Source organism: Physeter macrocephalus, chromosome 14 (assembly GCF_002837175.3).
Source record: "Physeter macrocephalus isolate SW-GA chromosome 14, ASM283717v5, whole genome shotgun sequence".
NCBI lineage: Eukaryota > Metazoa > Chordata > Mammalia > Artiodactyla > Physeteridae > Physeter > Physeter macrocephalus.
Window position 1 is genome coordinate 76363804 of NC_041227.1, and position 20518 is coordinate 76384321.

Sequence of the window (20518 nt, forward strand, 5' to 3'; positions counted from 1 at the left end):
GCAACAAGAGAAGCCACCGCAACGAGAAGCCCTTGCACCACAGCGAAGAGTAATCCCTGCTCCCCACAACTAGAGAAAAGCCCGCGTGCAGCAACGAAGGCCTAATGCAGCCAAAAATACATTAAAAAAAAAAACAAAACTACAAGGAAACGTGGTTTCAAATGATTCCCCTCATAGACACATGTGAAACTTTTGTCTAGTGTTTAAAGTAAAATGAAACTTTCTTCCATTGAAAGTGTTGAATAGGGTTCAGGCCATTTTTTTTCCGCAAGTTATGTTATCAGATGGTCATGAACACCGATTGCCTATAACATGGTTCTCCCGCCACAATTTTCTTTAAAAATAACAATTGAAAACTAGTACACTAGTTTACTGGGTGGGATAGCTCTGGGACTTCATTTTCTTGACATGCTTGATAATTTCTTCCAAAACGTTTGAACGGTTATAGAACACACTTCTTTCTCACACCAGTATGTTGGGACCTTTTTGTTTTGCTTAATTGTGCTTTGGCTTCAGAGCAGTTCTTGCTGCCTAAATGAGTAGGGAAGGTGGAGTTTTGTCACAGAAATCTGTTTCTTTAAACAATGAAATAAAAGGTCCCGGAGATGTAATTGCTTCTAGTAATGGATCTTAAGAGGCAGCAGGACATACCTTCTGGTTCTGATCACACTGGCTCTCATCACTTGGTTGGTTCTTAAGGAGCTTGGGATCTACCAGATGCTTTCAGAACTCTCTCAGACTGTTCTAGGAGAGGCTAAGCCCAAAGAGGTGGCCCTATTCTTTACTAACCACTAGCCCAGTGGCTCCTGGTGCAGAGGTCATGTTGCTGGGGGGGGGGGAGCCATGGAACCCTTGGCGCCTCGTGGCTTCATTTCTGGCATGCCCTTTGCCCTCTGAATGAAGGACCACTTTTGCAGAAATAATTATCTACAAACCAAAACCTGGTTATGAATAAAGAAAGGGAAGGAAGAAGGAAGGCAAAACAGTGTTTAAGTCATAGTGAAAGTTTCATGGAGGGGGGTTCCCTCTGTGGGCTGAAGATTTCCTATGAAACTGTCCTTCTAGGGGGACACGGTAATGATTTTTTGCCTGGAGAAACATTTGCCAAACTCCTTCCCCAATCATAGCTGGAAAGATAACTGCCAAGCAGGAGATTGGTCTCGAAATAGCTAGGTTATCTTTTTCTACTAATGGATCTAACTGAGCAGCGGAAGTTGCTGCTAATAGCTACATGGGCATAACATGCTCTGCAGACCAGGAGCTTTGTTCTCTCTGGTCCTGGGCCAGTGTTCACAGAGGACAGTGCATCTCAGCACATCTGGATCTTCTGTGGGCAGGCTAGTTAGAAACCACAGCTTTGTGGCATTTCTCAGCGTTGAGGATTTAGAGCCTGAACCTTAGCAGCCTGGGATGTCGAGAAGAGCAGGGTTTTTGTTGTTGCTGGATTGTGTTGTTGTTGTTTAATAGCTTTATTGAGGTGTAACTTATAAACTATAAAATTATAGTTTTTTCATCTATTCACCAGTTAATGGACATTTGGGTTGTTTCCAGCAACGTATTTTTTTAAGGACTGTGTTATCGCCTAATACTTAAAAAGTAATTTAAATGTCAACTTGGAAAAACATAGGGTTGGCTACTAGAGCATGGACTTGAGGACAGGGGGAGGGGGAAGGGTAAGCTGTGACGAAGTGAGAGAGTGGCAGGGACATATATGCACTACCAAATGTAAATTAGATAGCTAGTGGGAAGCTGCCACATAGCACAGGGAGATCACCTCTGTGCTTTGTGACCATGAGAGGGGTGGGATAGGGAGGGTGGGAGGGAGGGAGACGCAAGAGGGAAGAGATATGGGAACATATGTATATGTATAACTGATTCACTTTGTTGTAAAGGAGAAACTAACACACTATTGTAAAACAGTTATACTCCAATAAAGATGTTAAAAAAAAAAACATAGGGTTGGGAAGCAAAGTTCGCAAGGAAAGATGTGGCACTTGGAGATTTTGTAAGCCTGTTATGACTTAGTAGGTAGAGGGCAGAATCTTGCAGCTTCTATGAGCCTCTGTTGGAGCTGTTACTTTGAGCTAATGAATCTGCGAGCAGTGCATTACCTCACTCCACCAATCCTTGCTGTGGCTAATCAGCCCACCGGGTCATTGTGTCTGTGTGTTCAGATGAGCTGAAGGCACATGATGCAGCTGATTCGTCCACGAGCACATACATCTCTTATATAATTTTAAAAGAATTCAAAAACTGCTGCTGCGAGTACACCTTGGGCATTAGATAGTCTTGGTGCTGGAGGTGCAGTGGTCCTTGGCCTTAATTTACTTAATTTCCTTAGTTTCTGCTAAGGAGACTGAGTAAACAGGTAATACCCTGTAAGGTAGCGACAAGCCTTTTGATGAAAGAGAAGCAAGAAACAGCTGGAGAGAGGGCGGGAGGAGGAGAGTGGAGGAAGCTGTCTCTGAGACCCAGGTGGGCGGGTATCCAGGAGAAGAGCCTCCGGGCAGAAGGAGAGCAGGTACAGGATCCCTGCCTGTTCGAGCACAGCCCAGAGGCCATTGGCCTGGAGCACAGAGATGGGGGTAGGGAGGGGAGGCCACAACCCAGACTGGCTTGATTGCAGGCATGATCCATGCTTTTGGTGCCTCTTCTTACCCTGTGGTGAAAAGGACAAAAGTCACTAATGACTTTACTCCATGATAGACTTGAGAGCTGAGGATAAAAACAACCACCTTTCATTGCTTCTCTTCCCCTGCTTAGATAGTTCCAGTCCTGTCTGCTTTTTTTAATGCTGACAAGGGAAACAGTTTATGGTACTTAAAAAAAAAAAAAGTACTGTTTTTCACCCATTGGGCAAACAAAGTATAACACGAAGTGTTGATGTTTTGGTAAAACAGCGCAGCGGTTGTAGGAGCACAGATTGGCAGCAGCCACTTCGGAGAAAGTATTCGGCAGTAGCTAACAAAACCGAAAAATCTTCATGTACCCTATGTCCCAGGAGTTGTGTTTCTAGGAGAATTCTCACCCATGTGCACAAGGAGACATCGACAGCTTCTTGCCACACAGTTGGTGTTAGCAAAAACCTGGAAGCCGCCAAAATGTCGCTCGGTAGAGGAAGGCCAGAAACCGGCTCACGCTGCTGTGTGGCCTGGAAGGTGTGAAATTGTGGGGCAGCCCGGCAGCCCGGAGTCTATGAGTGGAAGGTCTTTTTCCTCAGGGAACCTCAGTTTCATTCTTAGAGCCTTTCAGCCGAGTGAAGGAAGCCCACTCAGATTTCTGAGGGTAATCTCTTAAAGTCTACTGGTAGTTTAGCCACATCGACAAAATTCCTACCAGGCTGCACCGAAATTAGTATTCAGTTGACTAGGTACTGTAGCGGACACATAAAATTAGCCATCACAAAGGGATACCATACAGAAGTTAAATCGGAATAAACCCAGTTAATACACATCAAGGTAGACAGGTCTCAGAAGCATAACACTGAATTTAAAAAAGGATGTAAAAGTGAAATGTATTACATGATACTGTTTATTTTATTAAATGTACAAAGCAAAATTATTAATCCTGACTAAATATATGTGTGTATAAATATGAGTTAGAAAGTTTACAGTCTTAATTAGTGGTTCTCTGGGGAGAAAAAAAAGGGATATGAGACTTGGATAGGGTGGCCGAAACACCTTGTGGTTTTGCAGTGTCGTTCTGTAACGTTTTGATTTCTTTTCAGCAGAGGAAATTAATATGACAGTGTTAACCATTATGAATTCTTGGGAGGACTGCAGGTAGTTGGAGAATCTTCTTTTTTCTCCCCCACTCCCTCCTTTTTTCAAGGGAAAGAAAAGGAGAAGATCAGAAATATTTGCCCGTGTAGAATTGGTCCATATTGTGATGCTATTGGAAGATTAATTATATTCATCTAAAATCAGGAGTAAGATTGCAAGAAGGCATACAAAAAGAAAAAGAAAATATTGTAGAGACTCCCATAATTTCTCACCCTAAAATAGTGCTCTCTGTCATAAAAGCGTTTTCATCCTACTTTATTGCACAATTCTCAAGGAACTTGTCTGGAGGCCTGAGTGGTGAGCGCAAAGGTTAGTGCCCAGGCCTGCCTCTGCCTCTCACTACCTGTGGGACCTTTGGCGAGTTTTTTACATTTAACATCTCAGAGCTTCATGTCTCCTCTGTAAAATGGGGAGGATAACCATCGCCTTGTGAGCATCTAATGAGCAAACCCATGTGAAGTGCTAGGCATAGAGCCTGAAACAGGCTGCAGAGTGTCAAAATGTATCTCAAAAGGAAAAAAAGGAATAAAGAGTTTTGAACTGAATAAAGCAGATAATAATTGCACCTCCAATTTCCTTTGTACTGCAGACTTTTGGAGGTTTTTGTGTTCACGGTCTCTCTCATCCCGACGTGACGCTTTGAGGCAGGAGAGCCCGGATCGTTTGTTTTCATGTTACAGAAAGGAAGCGGTAGTGCCTGGAGACTTCTGTGTAAATAGGAATGCTCATCCATCTGAAGAGTTGACTAATATTTTCTATCTTCTGTCTTGCAACGTTAATTACTACAGTTGATTCAGTGCACTAAGTGTCAGGTGCCTTGAAGAACACACAATAGGTGCTCCATAAATATTAGTTATTATTTCAGTGAATCCTCATACCCCTCATGAGGTGGAAATTAGAGGTTTTCCCATATAGAGGAGGAGACTGAGGCTCAGCAAGGAGGGATGTGATTTGCCCGAGGACTCAAGGCCAAAGTATTTTTTATGCAATATTCCCCCACCCCTCAGGTTCATTGCTACTGGGGTGGCATGTTACAAATGATAAATGATACAAATTGATACATAATACAAGTTGCTAGCTGGTAGCCTAGATAGATCATACAGACTGAGGGGGCCAAAACATGGTTCGCATTTGACTGACGGGAAGCATTTTTGTGTATTTATATCTTCGAATATGAGTATTTTTGCTCTAACTCAATATTTCAAACAAAAAACACCTTAGTTGTCTCACTTTCCGTTCCTTGGCTTCTGCTCCCCGTTCAAGATGGATATGAAAACCACGGCTCTTCTGACCATCAGTTAGCCCAGAGGCATCTGCCTTTTTGCCAGATTTACCCATCAGTACTTTCCCTAAAGGCAGGGGACATAATTACATACTGATGATGTTAGTCTAGGAACCGCAGCTTCCGACAACACATGCAAGAGGAAGCGAGATTTTTTACAAATGACTTCTATCTAGAAGTATTCTCAGTTAGCCCTTATGAACAGGTGTGCTTGTCACACGAAATTAAAATGTGCCTTGATTAGTTTAAGCATTTGTGACATTGCTAGATTAATTCGTATGAGATTATTTAGAATAAAATATCGAAATTTTCAGAGACATACAGTACCTGAATCAAGTTATAAAAAAACTCTGTATTAGAGATTCTTAAATCACTTTTAAAGCTTATTCCAGTGTAAATATAACCCACACTTTTCAACTGAGAAAATTAAGCACTGAAATATCAAATAAGTTGTCCTTGGTCTTGTAGAGAACTGGAAAAAGAACTGGAAAGAGAAACTAATTCTTAGGAATTTAAAATCAGCTCAGTTTAACTATCTAGCTAGTCATAATTGTATTTATGCTTCATAGTCTATAGTTTCATACTGGTAAAGGTAATAATTTTTCAATAATGAAAGAAAAATCTAAATGGTGAGAAAGTTAAAAACCATCGTAAGGTTGTATAATTCGTTTTAAAATTATGATCCGTAACGGTACAGGAGGCAGAGGAAATGTATGAGATAAATGGACCAACTAGAAATCTGGTGGAAAGTGCCTGTAGGGTCCGAGTGGCCTGTTCCTCAGCAGTTTTGGAAATAGCTAAGCACTGATTCTCCAGTGCTGCGGAGCTCTTGTGATAGGACCAACCCTCTTCATTATGAGACACAGCACAGGTACAACAGTGATGTTGCCAGTCATCTTATTTTAGCCTAGATGGTCCATATTCTTCCCTGAATGAAGATGAAACTCATTCTGCTTCAAACTGGTTTGCCACATTATCCTCCTTGCCAAGCAGTAACTGTTGGGATACATACCAAGCTTTTGTTGTAGATGGTAAAAAAAAATAGTGCTTCTTGGCCCAATAATGCCTTTTATAATTTATTTTGTTTTTGTACTTGGAATCTTAAACCTTTTATTCCTAGCACCAAACTTAAAATGGATTTGTTCATTACTGCTGGTGATTCTCTCTAAATTTGAGGCTCTATAAACAATTCAGGTCTTGACAAGCCTTGACACAGCATGACCTTTGACCCAACTGCTGCCCTCCCTCCAAAATGTAGGACCCATCCAATTCACAAGGACATCCACTGTAAAAAATTTTATGGATTGTGGAATATGACAGCGCACTGCTTTTTTGTTCCTGGGTTTAAAAATACATGTACTTCAGCTAAAATAACTAGATTAATGGCCAACAGCCAGTGTAGAAATGGATTTTCCACTGTTCAGAGAGGCCAGAATTTCCAGGGGAAACATTTCTGTAGCTAAGCCCAAAATAAAGAATTGAAGTGTATGTTGAACTTACAAGCTTAAAAATTCTTATATTTTCTCTGAAGCTGATTGTAGTCTCATGTCTTAGTTGAACTTTTTTCCTGTTGAATCATTTGGATAGTGGTTTATGCTTGGTATTAACTTTGGGAGTTCTCATTTCATTGTTTTTGAAATTTTAAGATAGGAGTTATATGTAAACATTTCAAGAATTATATCAAGAAATCAAATTATACTTTCCCATTATTTGAATACGCTGAACAAAGAATAGTCTTAAGAAAAAACACAGATCTTAGCTTCTTTTTGTAACTGCTTATCTGCTAGAGGACGGAGCTTGCTCTGTATTGATTTCCTTATACATATTACCATCTAGACTCGGCCACGTGAGATTATTTTAAGAATTTTAAAGGATATTTAAAAAATAGTTTTATCTTTTTATTAGAACTTATAATATTCTTACCATCCAGACTTGGTGTTTTAAGATTATTATAAGGATTGTAGATGAGGCATTTGAAAAATATTTTTTTTATTAGAAAGCAACCATTTTCTAATGAAGTTATTAGATTTTAAAAATTCCTGAAATCTCATACATTGCCGATGAGAATGTAAAATAGTACAGCCAACTCTGGAAAACAGTTTGGCAGTTTCTTATGAAGTTAAACACACATCTACCATGTGACGCAGCAGTTGAACTCCCAGGTGTTTATTCTAGAGATATGAACACTCATGTTCACACAAAAACCTGTACATGATTGTCCATATCAGGTTTATTTGTAATTGCCAAAAACTGGAAACAACCCAAATGGTCAACAGTTAAATGGATAAACTGTGATACATTCATTCTCTGGACCACTGATAGCAAAGAAAGGGAACAAACTTGATACACCCAGCAACTGGGATGGTTCTTAAGGGCATTGTGCTGAGTGAAAAAGTAAATCTCAAAAGGTCACATACTGTGACCCACTTATATTACATCCTCACAATGACTAAACTATTGTGACTGAGATCAGCGGTTGCCAGGGCTTAGGATTGGTGGGGAGGGTGTGGCTGTAAAGGGGTGGCATCAGGGAGATCTTTGTGCTAATGGAACAGTTCTGTATAATAACTGTGGTGACTGTTATACAAATCTATACGTGTGATAAAATTTCATAGAAACAAGGCACACACCCCACAGATTAGAGACGTGAAAACTGGTAAATCTAAATAAGGTCTATAGTTTAATAGTGTTGTACCAATGTTTCCTGGTTTTGATGATGTACTATGGCCATATAAGTTACCACTGGAGGAAGCATACATGGGAACTCTTTCTACAGTTTTTATAACTTCTTGTGACTCTTAAACTATTTCAAAATTAAAAGCTTAAAAACAAAACAAAGAACTTGAGGAAAGATGATAGAAATAGCAGCTGTGGCGACAGGTCTCCGTGTTCAGGTACTGAGGCTGACCATCTTGCAGAGGGACTGGTAAGGGGTCAGCATCGGCTCTGGAGCTTCATGGCTGCTGGTTGTGAATGAGGCTCAAACAGCCGACTGGCTCCAGGAAAACAAGCTGAGTGGACTTCCAGTTAAGCGTGGCCTATTGACCTCAAGTCTTTTTCTTCTCTTCCTTTTGAGAATACATTAAAATGATGGCAAAGCAACGTAAAGAAAACGCCTGTAAATCCATAGTGTAGAGACCTGAAAAAGGAAATATCAGTTGACAAAAGGCCTAAAGAAATTTGAGTTGTTAGAAATGGACAGAGGTGTGGTAACTGCCTTAAGAGAACCGAAAGAAACTGCAGAGAGGAGTACCAGTGAGAGCTGAGCCCTTCACCCCAGAGAACCCCAAAGGCTGGTGAACAGGCCCCACAGAAGGTAGGGATGGAGGGGACACGCAGCGCTAGGATAGGAGTTACACAGGTGGTTAAACTGCCAGGTCCCCTTTCCTGCCTCAGCCACCACTATTACAACTGCTCCCTCGGCGTGGCAGCCTGGAGATTCAGTCTCAGGATGTGTTGAATCAGAGGCACTCTTGACTTGGAAACACCAGCTGAGGTACTGGAATTCAGGAAAAATCCGCACAGGAAACCTGTGGGATTCCCAACCCCCTTCCAGACCTGGGAAAGCCGACCACCTGGTGATTGCCCTTCCCCTGCCCAGTGATAGGAAATTAGAAACTTCTCTGCAGAGACCCAGTGGCCCCTGGTTACCGGCACTTGGCCAGTTTCTTTACAGCTGACTTGCTGTCCAGTCACTCTGAATGAAGCCCACTGGTCAGTAGCCACCCTGTATGCACCCGCACACACTTCCAGCCAACATTTTAGGACTTTACTCCTAAATACAAACTGACAGTCAAGGATCACCAGACATTTGGGGAAAGCCTCCAACACAAAAGACAGTTGGATACCAAACAATGAGAAGAAATAACCAGACAACATGGAGAACTGGCAGAAAATATCCCCAAATTACAGTTTATTCAGATAAGAGATGATACTGCATCCATAAAACAACAGGATGCTTTTAAAAAGGAATAACCAAAAAAACCTGAAAGAGCCCAAATTAAAAATATATCAAAAGTTTGAAAAACATAAGAGGAGTTAGAATGTACAGTTGAGGATATCTGTCAGAGATAGAACAAAAAGTGGAAAATCAGAGAAAAAGGGTAAGCTGATTAGAGAATAAATCCAGGTCATATAAAATCCTCCTCAGAGTTCCAGAGAATGAAGAGGCGAGAATCAAAACACGAACACTTTTCAGACCTGAAGGACATAATTTTCTCTATGGGTGGGGCCTGCGGAGCGCCCGGTAAAATAAATGCAAAAGGTCCCCACACTGAGACAGACAATTGGGTAGTTTCAGAGCACAGGCATAAAGAGAAGGGCTCCAGAAATAAACAAGCCCCCTCCCACCACCTGCCCCCAACCAAAGAAAACAAGTCATATACAAATGACAGCCGACTTCTCAATAGCAAAACTGGATATTGAAGACTGGAGCAATATCTTTAAAATCCTAAGGGAAAATCACTTTCAACCTGTAATACACAGCCCAGCGAAATACCAGTTAAATGTCAAAGTAAAGATAATTTCAGACATGTGGGGACTCAAGTTTACCTCCTGCATCATTTCTTAGGTCACTTTTGGAGAATGATCTCCAGCAGATAGCAATAAATGAAGGAGGAGGAAGATGTGGAATCCAGCTAATGAGACTGTCACACAGGGGACCAGAAAGGGACATGCAAGGGCAACAGTGTGGCAGGAACGGTCAGGCCAGACTGAGTAAGAGGACAGAGAGTCCTTGGAGGAAGTTCTGGGGAAAAAAATGGAATGGAAGATTAGCTGACAGCTTTGTACATTTGGAAAACAGTGATAGGCTCCTATGAGATCCGATGGAGCATGTGGAAACATTTGAGGTAGATACATAGAAAAATCTAAGGCGGGGGTGGGAATGAGACAATTATTAATCCCAGGAGAAACAAAAAGAGTATATCAAGAAAGGAAGCATAATTCTTGTACATTCCTTGCATTGTAGTGACCAGTATTTACAAAGTCATAATAAACCTTGACTGTTGATTTACCAGGAAACTGTTATTTAATTATATAGGAAAGACTGGGAAAGGGAAAGTAGGGTTGTCTACCATAGCAGAAAGCCAGTAGTTATTGTTCAGAATTGAGAAGTCAAGAATATTCATCAAAACTATGGCAGCAAATGCAAAAGAGCACTTGCAAGCCAGCTGTTATGTGGGTGTAAGGCCAGGGGTGGGGAAGGGTTAGGGCAGGGGTTCTTTTTCACGATAAGCCTTTATACTGTCTAATAAAGTTATTATAGTCTTTCTCTACTAATTCGTAATGGAGAACCTTTTTATCCCGAAGAATAATGTGTCAAGTATCTGCCCCTTTGGATGTTGTATGGGTTTTTATTCTTTTTGTTTCTTGGTCCTCTACAAACAAGGTACACATTTTGGGAGGGGGGTAAAGGGATTTGGCTGGTCTATCTGGAATGATTCATATTGTGAACCTTAGGTTTGTAGGCGGGACAGATATACTGTCACCATGTGTTCTGGGTCAAGAAGGCAGAGACCCATAGGAATGATTTCTTGTCTGTACTTCAGATTTAGGGTAGCATTTTAAATTTAGGCCAATGTTCTAAATAGTTGACTGTTTTATACTTGTCATAGCACTTCTATGTTTATGACCTTCTAGTGATATAGAAATGACACTTTTAAAAATGAAAACCATGACATCTGCAGAGATAGAGCATCATGATGTCCATAATGGGAAACCACGTCTCCGCTTCCACTGCTGTGAGCACAGGACCTACCGCACAATCCATGAATAATGAATGAACTGATGGCTAGGAAAAAAATGCCAGTGACCACCTAGAAAGAAAGTTCTAGGCTGGCCTATGTCTTAGGGCCATCAGCAACACCCACCGCCATCCCTTCCCCAGTAATTAGGCAGAGCAAAAACAACGTCTCTTGGAAATTCCTGTTCTACTGATAGCCAAAACACTGCCCATATAATTAAGTTCCTATCATGTACCCCTGTTTCTTAGCACTATCATGACAGCCATTAACTTACCTAAACCCAAAAGGGAGCATCAGCTTCTGGCCTCATGGCCCCCACAGGGTGTACTTTGTAGAGATGGAATGTCTGCTACTTGCTTCATTTACAGTAAATTCTAGGCAGCTCCTGGGCAGGCAGGGAACTGCCAGGGTCACATGCACCTCACCACTCCATCAGTTAGGATGGAAGTGCTCTTCACTACTTTCAAATCATGACTTTGTGGACGGTACCATCAGGCACACGTGGGGATCCTAGGCTATGCAGTGACACCATCTAAAGATTACTTGGTCTGCTGTTCGCTTATTTTATTAATTTGGTTTTTTTTTTTTGTCAGAATGTTATGGAACAGTTCAATCCTGGGCTACGAAATTTAATAAACCTAGGAAAAAATTACGAAAAAGCTGTTAATGGTAAGTCTGTTTTCTAAATTTATAAATATAGAGTGCACATGAAAGCCATTCATTAAATATTTTACTTAATTATTTTTAAATGCTTGCTACTGAATTTTTAAAATATCTTTAAATTGGTAGAAACTGTTTACAATTAATCTGTAGAACTTTGCAATGATAGGATATTAGTATGCTTGAAATGAGTAAGTTGAATAATAGGCTACCAAATGTGACATATCTTAAATATCAGATTTTGCTTTTTGACACTGCTTAATCTTTTATATCATTGACATAAACATGTTTTCTACTTTTTGCACCAAATTCTTTGTAAACTAATAACATATATAAAAGGTGTACTTAAAATTTTAAGATCCTGAAGCATAGGAATTTTTCTCCTTTTTATTTATGTAGAAGAATTTCTTGTCTTTGGGTGTATCACTTTTATTAGTAATGTGAGAAATAAAATGTTTAGCCTGAATGGAAAGACATCTAAATTAAAGGTTGAACTTAGATTCTCATTTCAAAATGAGTGCTTAATTTAAAATGAACTCAGGCATTGGGTTTTGTCTCTCTGTGAACCAGAGTTGTTTGCTGGTTTGAACAGATTTCATCTGAGGAAGCCAATGTGCATCTACACATGCATTCCCCTCCCAAAAGGGGAACGTTATCAGTGATCACCTTGATGTGGACCATTTTTTTAAAGTCTTTATTGAATTTGTTACTGTATTGCATCTGTTTTATGTTTTGGTTTTCTGGCCCCGAGGCATGTGGGATCTTAGCTCCCCAACCAGGGATCGAACCCACACCCCCTGCATTGGAAGGTGAAGTCTTAACCACTGGACCGTCAGGGAAGTCCCTTATCAGTGATCACCTTGAAAACTCAAGATGCTAACAATCACCAAATTCTAACATGGTCAGAACAATTCTCCATATGTAGCAAGCGTCACCCCCAAAATATTCAGATCCCAGTTTTACCATCTACCCTGGTTCACTAAGACCAGCACGTAACATAAGTAGAAAATTTAGTTTCCAGCAGTTTGAGATTTGAAGAAGGCTTCAGACCAAGCTTTGTGTCTTTTTTTCCCCTCTTCTTTCTCTCTTTCACGATACCCCACCTTTGGCTGCTCCCTGATGATGTTTAGAAAATAAACCTGTGCCCTCACACCCTCAGTGTGAGCCTGCTCCAGGAAAGGGGAGGTGCTGGCGAGACTCGGGACTTTGGATTACAGACGAACAATCATTTCAGTCACTGCAAAAGTAAACTGCTTATTGACTTCCTTCTGGATCTGTGCTCTTGGCCAGACGTGTTCAGTGTCAGGAAATGCAGCAGGCCTGGGATTTCCCTCCCTCTCCCTCTAGCAGTACCAGTGACTTCTATGGGTGCCCGCCCCCTCCCTCCTTCAAAGAACTGGAGCCTTGTTTTGGAAGCTGACTCTGTCCTGATGATTACCTAGTCACAAGACCACAAAGTTATCGCTTGATCCATCCCCGGGAAGGAAATCACTGTGACCTGCAGTGATTTTCTTCTTTCTAGCATGAGCTGCCTCTCTGAGGCAGAGTTTTACAAGGTGACGCAGTGAAGAACCCACAGCTTAGCCTCCTGCTAACAAGGCTTCTCCCCAGCAGCCTCTACCACTTTAACACCTCCTGGGGCCTATTCTGCATTTCATAAGGTGTTCCAGGATTTCTGCAGGCCATCTGTTTTTGGCTGAAGCCATTGAGAAACTTCAATAAAATGTGTAAAGTCGTTGGTAAGAATCTGTAGTATAGTCGAGGATGCCAGATGTGCGGTCAACAGTTAGATTATAGCCCAGGGCAGCAGCGCAGCTGATGAAGAGCATAGGACGAGCAGCGTCACAAGAGTTTGAGCAGGAGGCCGGTGGAGTATGGAGCAGGCAGGAGGCCGTGTAGGAGCTGAGCCAGCTGACAAACGTTAGGTTTCAGTAGGCAGACGCTGCTTACTAGTGCTTCAGGCAGAAAAGACAGCATCCAAGCCGAGACCGGGGGTCCACACTAGCATGGGTGAGAAGCTGTGAGGGAACAATAAAACATAAGGTGGAATAAGGTCCTACTGTGAATGCATTTGGATGCAGCATCTGTTACCTATTGCCGCATAACAAACTGCCTCTAAGCTCGGTGGCTTAAAGACAACAATAGTTCATTATTTTCAGTCGTCCTGTAAAGGCAGTGCAATTGTCTGTACACCTGGGACTCTGCAGTCGCAGTAGACTGGGGTTGAGCTCACTTCCTCTCTCGGGCATAGCTGGCTGTCCCAAGAGTACAAGCCCCGTGAGAGTTATGCCTGCTCGTACCCCATTGGCCAAAGCAAGTCACATGACCAAACAGCCTATCAGCGTCCTAGACAGCTACACCAGCTGGGAATTCCGAGAGGTGTGATTCATTGAAGGCCATGACTGTAAAAATCTACGATGAACTCTGGAGTGTGACAGGCTTACCCTGTGGCCAGTGGGAGGCCATTGAAGGCTTTTGAGCAGAACTGTAACCTAGTGAAATCATATTGATATTTTAAGGAAAGTTTTTCTGGTAGAAATGTGTAGTTTAGATTGATGAAGTAGTTGATCAACCACTAAAAAAAAATTAATAAGCTTCATTCCTTAAAACAATAAGTGGTAGAAAATCTCTAATGTATCCACAAAAGGGGACAGAATTATGAAAATATTAGTTTATTCTTTTTTCTGGATAAATTATAATTTTTAAGTTAATGCAGCTTTATCATAAAAGCAGGATATTTTACTAGACTAAGAAGGTTAAATAGTTTTAAACATAAGTCAACAGTTAATGAAAAAATTTCAATGTGGATGCAAACCAAAAATTTTATTTAAGTGTTGTGTAATCCTGTATTACCATTCTCCCCCATTAATTTGCTTTTCAGCTTATCAGCACCTTGCAATTTTAAATCTTCCCACTAAAATATTACATATATTAACTTGACAGTTTACTGGCTATAAACCTTGTTTTTCGGTGGAGTCATGTCTTTTTCAGTGCTAGCTGAGACCAAAGAGTCAAAAAGCACCATGATTTAGAACTGCTGGGGTTGTGTGCACTGCCTCTGCTTCGCCATTGACCTTGGGCATGTCCCAGAATATCTCTTCTCTGCTCCACTTCGTGAAATGGGGTGATAACATCACAACCCTATGTCTTAATGAAGTCTGGTAGATTAATTAAGTAATGATTTGGAAAGTTTACATAAATGCTATTTGTTATTGCTCTTTTTTATAATTACGCTTACAGTTATCCTTAGTCTTATGAAATAATAGTATAGTAGAGCATTAGATTTCCTGAACTTGTATATATATGTAGTAAAAGCTGTAACTTTAGTAATTTTTTAAATTCTACAAGACATGAAAAAACAGATTAATTTGCCATGAAAATACTACTTTTTTTGGCCTGCAGTATCTTCAGCGAGACTTGGGCATTAATTCATTTTGTGACCTCCTCCCCCACCTTTTTAAAACTTGAAATAGCTTTTAAAATCCATCTTTTAAAAACAATACCCATGGGCTTCCCTGGTGGTGCAGTGGTTGAGAGTCCGCCTGCCGATGCAGGGGACATGGGTTCGTGCCCCGGTCTGGGATGATCCCACATGCCGCGGAGCGGCTGGGTCTGTGAGCCATGGCCACTGAGCCTGTGCGTCCGGTGCCTGTGCTCTGCAATGGGAGAGGCCACGGCAGTGAGAGGCCCGCGTACCACAAAAAAAAAAAAAAAAAAACAAACCAAAACACAAACAATACCCATTATAAACTGGTGTGGCCTCAGGTTTTCTTCTCAGTGAGAGGAAGGGAACCTGAGAGGGGTTGCTTAGGGCTCTTTTATCTCCCAAATCCTGTGGTCTCCAAAGCTACCAGGCAAAGTGATGTCTGTGTATGAAGCTAGCCTTTGAGCAAGATAAAATATTTTCTCCGAAGTCACACTAAATAGGCTAGATCTTATTGAAAAGCTTGCTTGTTGTACACCTTCAGTCTCCTGAAACCCAGCCTGCGTAAAGTGACAGAAGGAATGGGTATTAGCAGCTTCCTTTAGTTTGTCCAATACTCACACTGTTAGGGCATTTTATAGATTCAAATCCTTTGTTTCAAAAAGGATAGCTTAACTTGCCCAAGAAGGTCATGTTGTTGGAAGTAACAGTAGAATTCAAACCCAGATTTGTCTTGCTCCTGACGCCCACCTACAACCTCCCCGCACCCCCCAAAAAAGAAAAAGGAAAGGGAAAAAAAAGGAAAAGAAATCAAAAGCAGATTTCTGTACCTTATAATGTAGTTTTCAGAATCAGTTTGAAAGGAGAAATGTGATTTTTAAGATAATTAGAATCCAGCTTGTATAGCAGTAAGAGTTTTCCTGTCTCTGCCAAAAAAGAGCGGAAAGAAAAGCAGAGCATTCAGTTATTTTTCAGGTAATTTCATTTTTTTTTGAAATGATAATATATTTCAGATTTCATAGATTTTTCTCCTGGCAACAAGTATGGTACTTGCTTGTGTCTCAGAATATCTTTTTCAATAGAAAAAGTAAAAATGCCATAGAAGGCCCAGGCGCCTAGGCCAGCCCACACAAGCCCCTCTAGCTAACAGTATTGCAGACCTGTATTGCTGTAGAATGACCAGCTTGCTGCAGTGGATGTGTTCCAGCCCCAATTCCGTGTTAGGAACATATCCCCTCTGGAGCTGGCATCAGGTGCAGGCAGAACCTTCTCCGGACCCCCAGCCTCTGCCGCCGCTGAAGGTTCCCCAGGGCTGATCGGAGGCGAGGATTCCGTGAGGGCTTTCCGGTGGGTGGGGGACCTGCAGGAGTGCAGCGCAGGGACCTCTGCCCCCGTCACAGCTCGCAAGCTCAAGCCCTGCCCCCTGAGAGCCACACTTGGCTCAGCCGCGAGGGACTCCGGGGTGTTTGGAAGAAAACCTCTGTGTCGTTTCCTCCTTTCCGTGTGTAAGTGATGATTGTGTGTGTCACCTTCCCTGTCTAGCTATGATTCTGGCGGGAAAAGCCTACTACGATGGAGTGGCCAAGATCGGTGAGATTGCCGCCGGGTCCCCTGTGTCGACAGAGCTGGGTGAGCTGACCGTCTGTTACATATACACCCAACTTGAGCGCGGTTCCAGAGCCTTCGTCCTGCGAGCCCTGATGAGAACATACGAAGTGGCCCGGATCCAGAATGGAAAAGAGGGCTAGCCCAGCACTCGGGTTTGTTCACCTCTGCAGTGATTGACTCCTCCGTGGTCTGTCCAAAGTGGAGGCTTAGTTAAGGGCAGGCCACTAGGAACTGGGCTTCTGCCTCTGAGGTTTGGGCCCTAGTTCCCTGCTGATCCCTGAAGCGTGAAGCCAGGGGAGCCTTGAGCCACATTTTTAACTGAAGGGGATGTGCACGCAGCCTCTGGCCTCTGGCAGAGCGTTTCCTGTGACTCACCTTGCAGAGAGTCCAGCCCCTTTACGTTCTGCCCTTGGCCGTCGCTGCTTCCACAGTTGCTCTCGGTTGTGATTTTTCCGGTTTTGCTGGTATGAATCGATCCCCTGTGCACACGCGGAGGGCGAGGGCAGCCGCACCCTTGGCAGCACCAAGGCTTCTATTTACAGAGCTGGGTCACTGTACCATCTCCGAAGCGGGGAAAGGTGGATTTTTTTTTTAATAGCCCCGCACATAACCATCATTTTAATAACTTGTTAAATATGTTTTACTTGACAGAGGGTAACATTTCAGAGTTTAAAATGTTAGTCAGAATTTGAAAGGTTCAGAAAACCAGAGGAAAGGATTGGTAAAGTGTGTGTTTAAAGAAAGGTGTGTTCCTCTCCAATTAAAAAGTGGAAAGGGAAGCAGAGGGGCAAAGGAGCATATGTTTAAGGTTCAAATAATTCACACCAATCGTATGTTAAGTGTCTTGAGGGTTTTCAGGATTGCTTGGAAAACTCCTAACTGACCCATAAAAGCCAAGGAACAAATTCAAGGTGTGATGATGGTTCTGGGGTTGGGGGCTGGGCTGCTGTGCCTGCAGTGGATCTGGGCGCTCATTAACATTCTCTGACAGCTTTTGTACCGGAAGAGGTCATAGTCTTGAAACCTGTAGGCAAAAGCTAAGCCTGAAGTGATGCTGGGTGATGAATAAGTCACTACTGTGATACTGAATAGAATCAGTTACGTGTAGAAAATTTTCAAAGCCCTGACTTGTATTCTGTTGTTCTGGCAAGGTCTGAACTATAGTAACTTTGTCCAAAGTGGATCAGTTTAATAAAATACACACTGTGTTATGTAGACAGAAGCAGATAGTAAAATTTAGGACATTTGAGGGATGATTGGGGTGATTATAGGGTTCCAAAAATAGAACTAAATTGAAAAGAAACAGCCTATTTGTGTCAGGCATCAGGGGAAAAAAACGTATGACCCTTACGTTAAAACATATGGCGCTTTGACTCACCGTCATTCATTTTGCCTTTTTAATGTTTTATGGTTCTTGCCACTGTTTAAATAAGACTTCTGTTCCACACCTTATTCGATTCAGCTGTGAGTTCATAATGTTGAATCAGCTGTTTCCACAGCAACCGTGTTGTTATAAACACGAGCTTAAAATTTCGGTTTCAATAAGGAAAATATGTTGCAATGGTGCAGTTTCTTTCATGTGTTTGTATTTCATTCAGAGGGAATGGAAATTACTTGCTGCCATTTTTGTTCCAAGTTGTCCTTTTGCTTATGTTCACTCTATCATGTAGTTAATTCCCTACTCACTTGTAGCCATTCCATGATAAAGTGCAATCCTAGTAGGAGTTGCTTTTGGAGGCCTAACATTTACTTCTTTTGATTTGCTTAGTTTTTTATTTTGTTGTTAAAGTTTAGACTAAAATACTACCCTATATCTGTTTAAATTCCTGTATGGAAGAGCACTGGACAATTCATAGAAAAAGAGAGACCTAAAGTTGATGGTACCTTTCTTGTTTTTCAAGAAGATTTTTTGATCTAGTTACTGACTTTTTGGTATTGGCCTTCATACTTTATTATGAAACTTATGTTATAAATTCCATTTGTTAAAAACTGAAGGGGTATTACATACGTGAGGATTATGAATCATTTCAAAATTTTCATTCCTGAAGAGTATTATCTCTGAAAAGCCTTTCTTTTCCCACGCCTCACAAAAAAAAATCCCATAGTTATACAATTTTCCGTTAAAAATTTTTGCTTTGGGAGGAAAATACCCTCTGGGTAAAAGTATTTACTTAATTCATAGAAATTTGTAGTGAGGATTCAACTTGGAAAACTTGGCCAAATACATTATTAATGTAAATCAGGGTGGCAAAGCTAAGCATTTCAGTCTCTTCTCACTTTAGAGGAAAGAAAAGGTGTGTGTATGTGGGTGTTGATTAGCCTTTTACTTTTTGTCTTCTGGGTCGGCCTCTGTTAGTAGCACAGAGCTGCAGCAGTACCATTTCTGACTTCTAGCTATGGGTGTTTTTTTTCCTTTTTTTTTTTTGTGGTACACGGGCCTCTCACTGTTGTGGCCTCTCCCGTTGGCGGAGCGCAGGCTCAGCGGCCATGGCTCACGGGCCCAGCTGCTCCACAGCATGTGGGATCCTCCCCGACCGGGGCACGAACCCGCGTCCCCTGCATCGGCAGGCGGACTCGCAACCACTGCGCCACCAGGGAATCCCCTGTTTTCATTTTGATATCCCTCTTTCGGCATCAGCTCACCCAGTGCTGTGTGAATCATTTAAGATGCTCTTGCCCACGAGTAACAGAATACCCAACTAACAGTGGTGTAAGCAATAAGGATGTTTATTATCCCACATAAGAAGGCCAGGAACAAGGGGTTCTTGGTTAATCATGACTAAGGGCTCTGGTTCTTTCTCTCTTTCTTCTCGTCCTAAGCCCAGCTCCTCATGGTGCCAGGATGGCTGCCCTGCCATTGCTAGTCTCAGGCATCACGTCCTCCGTCTTCCCACTATGTCCAAAAGCAGGAAGGAGCACCCTTTACAGAGGAGGAAACCTTTTCCCAGGAGCCCCAGCGCACAGCCTCTTGTTCCCTCTGGCCTGATTTGGATCACACGCCCATGACCCAGCAGCAGTAGAGGTTTACCAGGCACGGTTGGCCAAGGGATACATCGAGGGGGAGAGGGCACAGCTGTTAGGAGGACACCCGATGGTGCCACCAGTCAGGCAGCTCTGGTTATCAAAGGTCTTGTTTCAGCGACTTTCAGTGAAAGGAAAGGACTTAACACACCTGTTACTGCTTTAGCTGTGCCGTGAGCTGCAAAGTGCTGCTGCGTTTTGCTTGTGTCTCTGATTGGGATAGTGTTTTTCTCCCACATGGTTTGTGTGGTTTTACTGTCATGTGTGTACTTCACACTCTGTTTATGATTGCTGTTTCTCCAGTAGACCACACCATCCTTCCCGGCCTATTCCTATTTGGGAAGTGGGGCTCCCAAGCACAGAAGAGGAATTAGGGATGCGGTGTAGTTTTGTTTTCCTGTCCTTTTGCTTTTCTTCTCAAGCCTTTGGGTATCTTTTCATCATGAACTCTTGGGGCATCTTCCCTGCCTCCGCTTCTCTCTCCTTTCTTTCCTCCTCTCATCTTCCTCTCTGCTGACGTACCTGCACAGTCTCACAGCCTCTTTCATCACCGCCATATTTCTTTCCAGGCTTTTCTTCCGGTGAGTTTGTGCCTAAGAGCCAACATTGAGTGCTTGCTCTCCTCGGGCACAGGACCCAGTGCCCGACAGGGCCTTTAGTTCAGCATCTCATTTAGTCCTCAGAGCTGTCCTGCACAGAGCTGGGTGCAGGCACTTCCACTGTCTCCATTTTCCACGTGAGACACAGAGGTGAAGTGTGTGCCTGGGTCACACAGTTAGCAGGTGGTCTGACTTGAGGATCTGAGCTCTTCACCTCTGCACTTACTGCACTTCACTGAGGTGAAGCGAAAGGAAAGAGGCAGCCAATCACGGGTTGCTGAAGAGGAAGAAAACGGGAACCCCACGACGGGGACCTTTTCAAGAAGGAGATGAGAGGGAATCGTTGGTGTCAGAGCAGCCGAAGACTGGGGAGGGGCTGGCAGGTGTGGTGATTGGAG

At 42.5% G+C, this 20518-nt stretch overlaps 1 protein-coding gene and 1 long non-coding RNA gene across 7 annotated transcripts in view; one reads left to right on the forward strand and one right to left on the reverse strand.

Moving 5' to 3' along the window:
• BAIAP2L1 (BAR/IMD domain containing adaptor protein 2 like 1) overlaps positions 1–20518 on the forward strand; it is an 86440-nt gene that overhangs the window by 10714 nt on the left and 55208 nt on the right. For all 6 annotated transcript variants that reach the window (XM_055090575.1, XM_055090578.1, XM_055090574.1 and 3 more), the window contains exons 2-3: positions 11402–11477; positions 16435–16521. In XM_055090575.1, coding sequence (XP_054946550.1) covers positions 11402–11477; positions 16435–16521 — 163 coding nt within the window. The remainder of the gene's footprint in view (positions 1–11401; positions 11478–16434; positions 16522–20518) is intronic.
• The window catches only part of LOC114487706 (uncharacterized), a 38131-nt gene continuing 29297 nt past the window's right edge, over positions 11685–20518 (reverse strand). The window contains exons 3-4 of the long non-coding RNA XR_003683004.2: positions 15723–15818; positions 11685–13486 (exon numbers count right to left, since the gene is read on the reverse strand). This is a non-coding gene — a long non-coding RNA (uncharacterized lncRNA). The remainder of the gene's footprint in view (positions 13487–15722; positions 15819–20518) is intronic.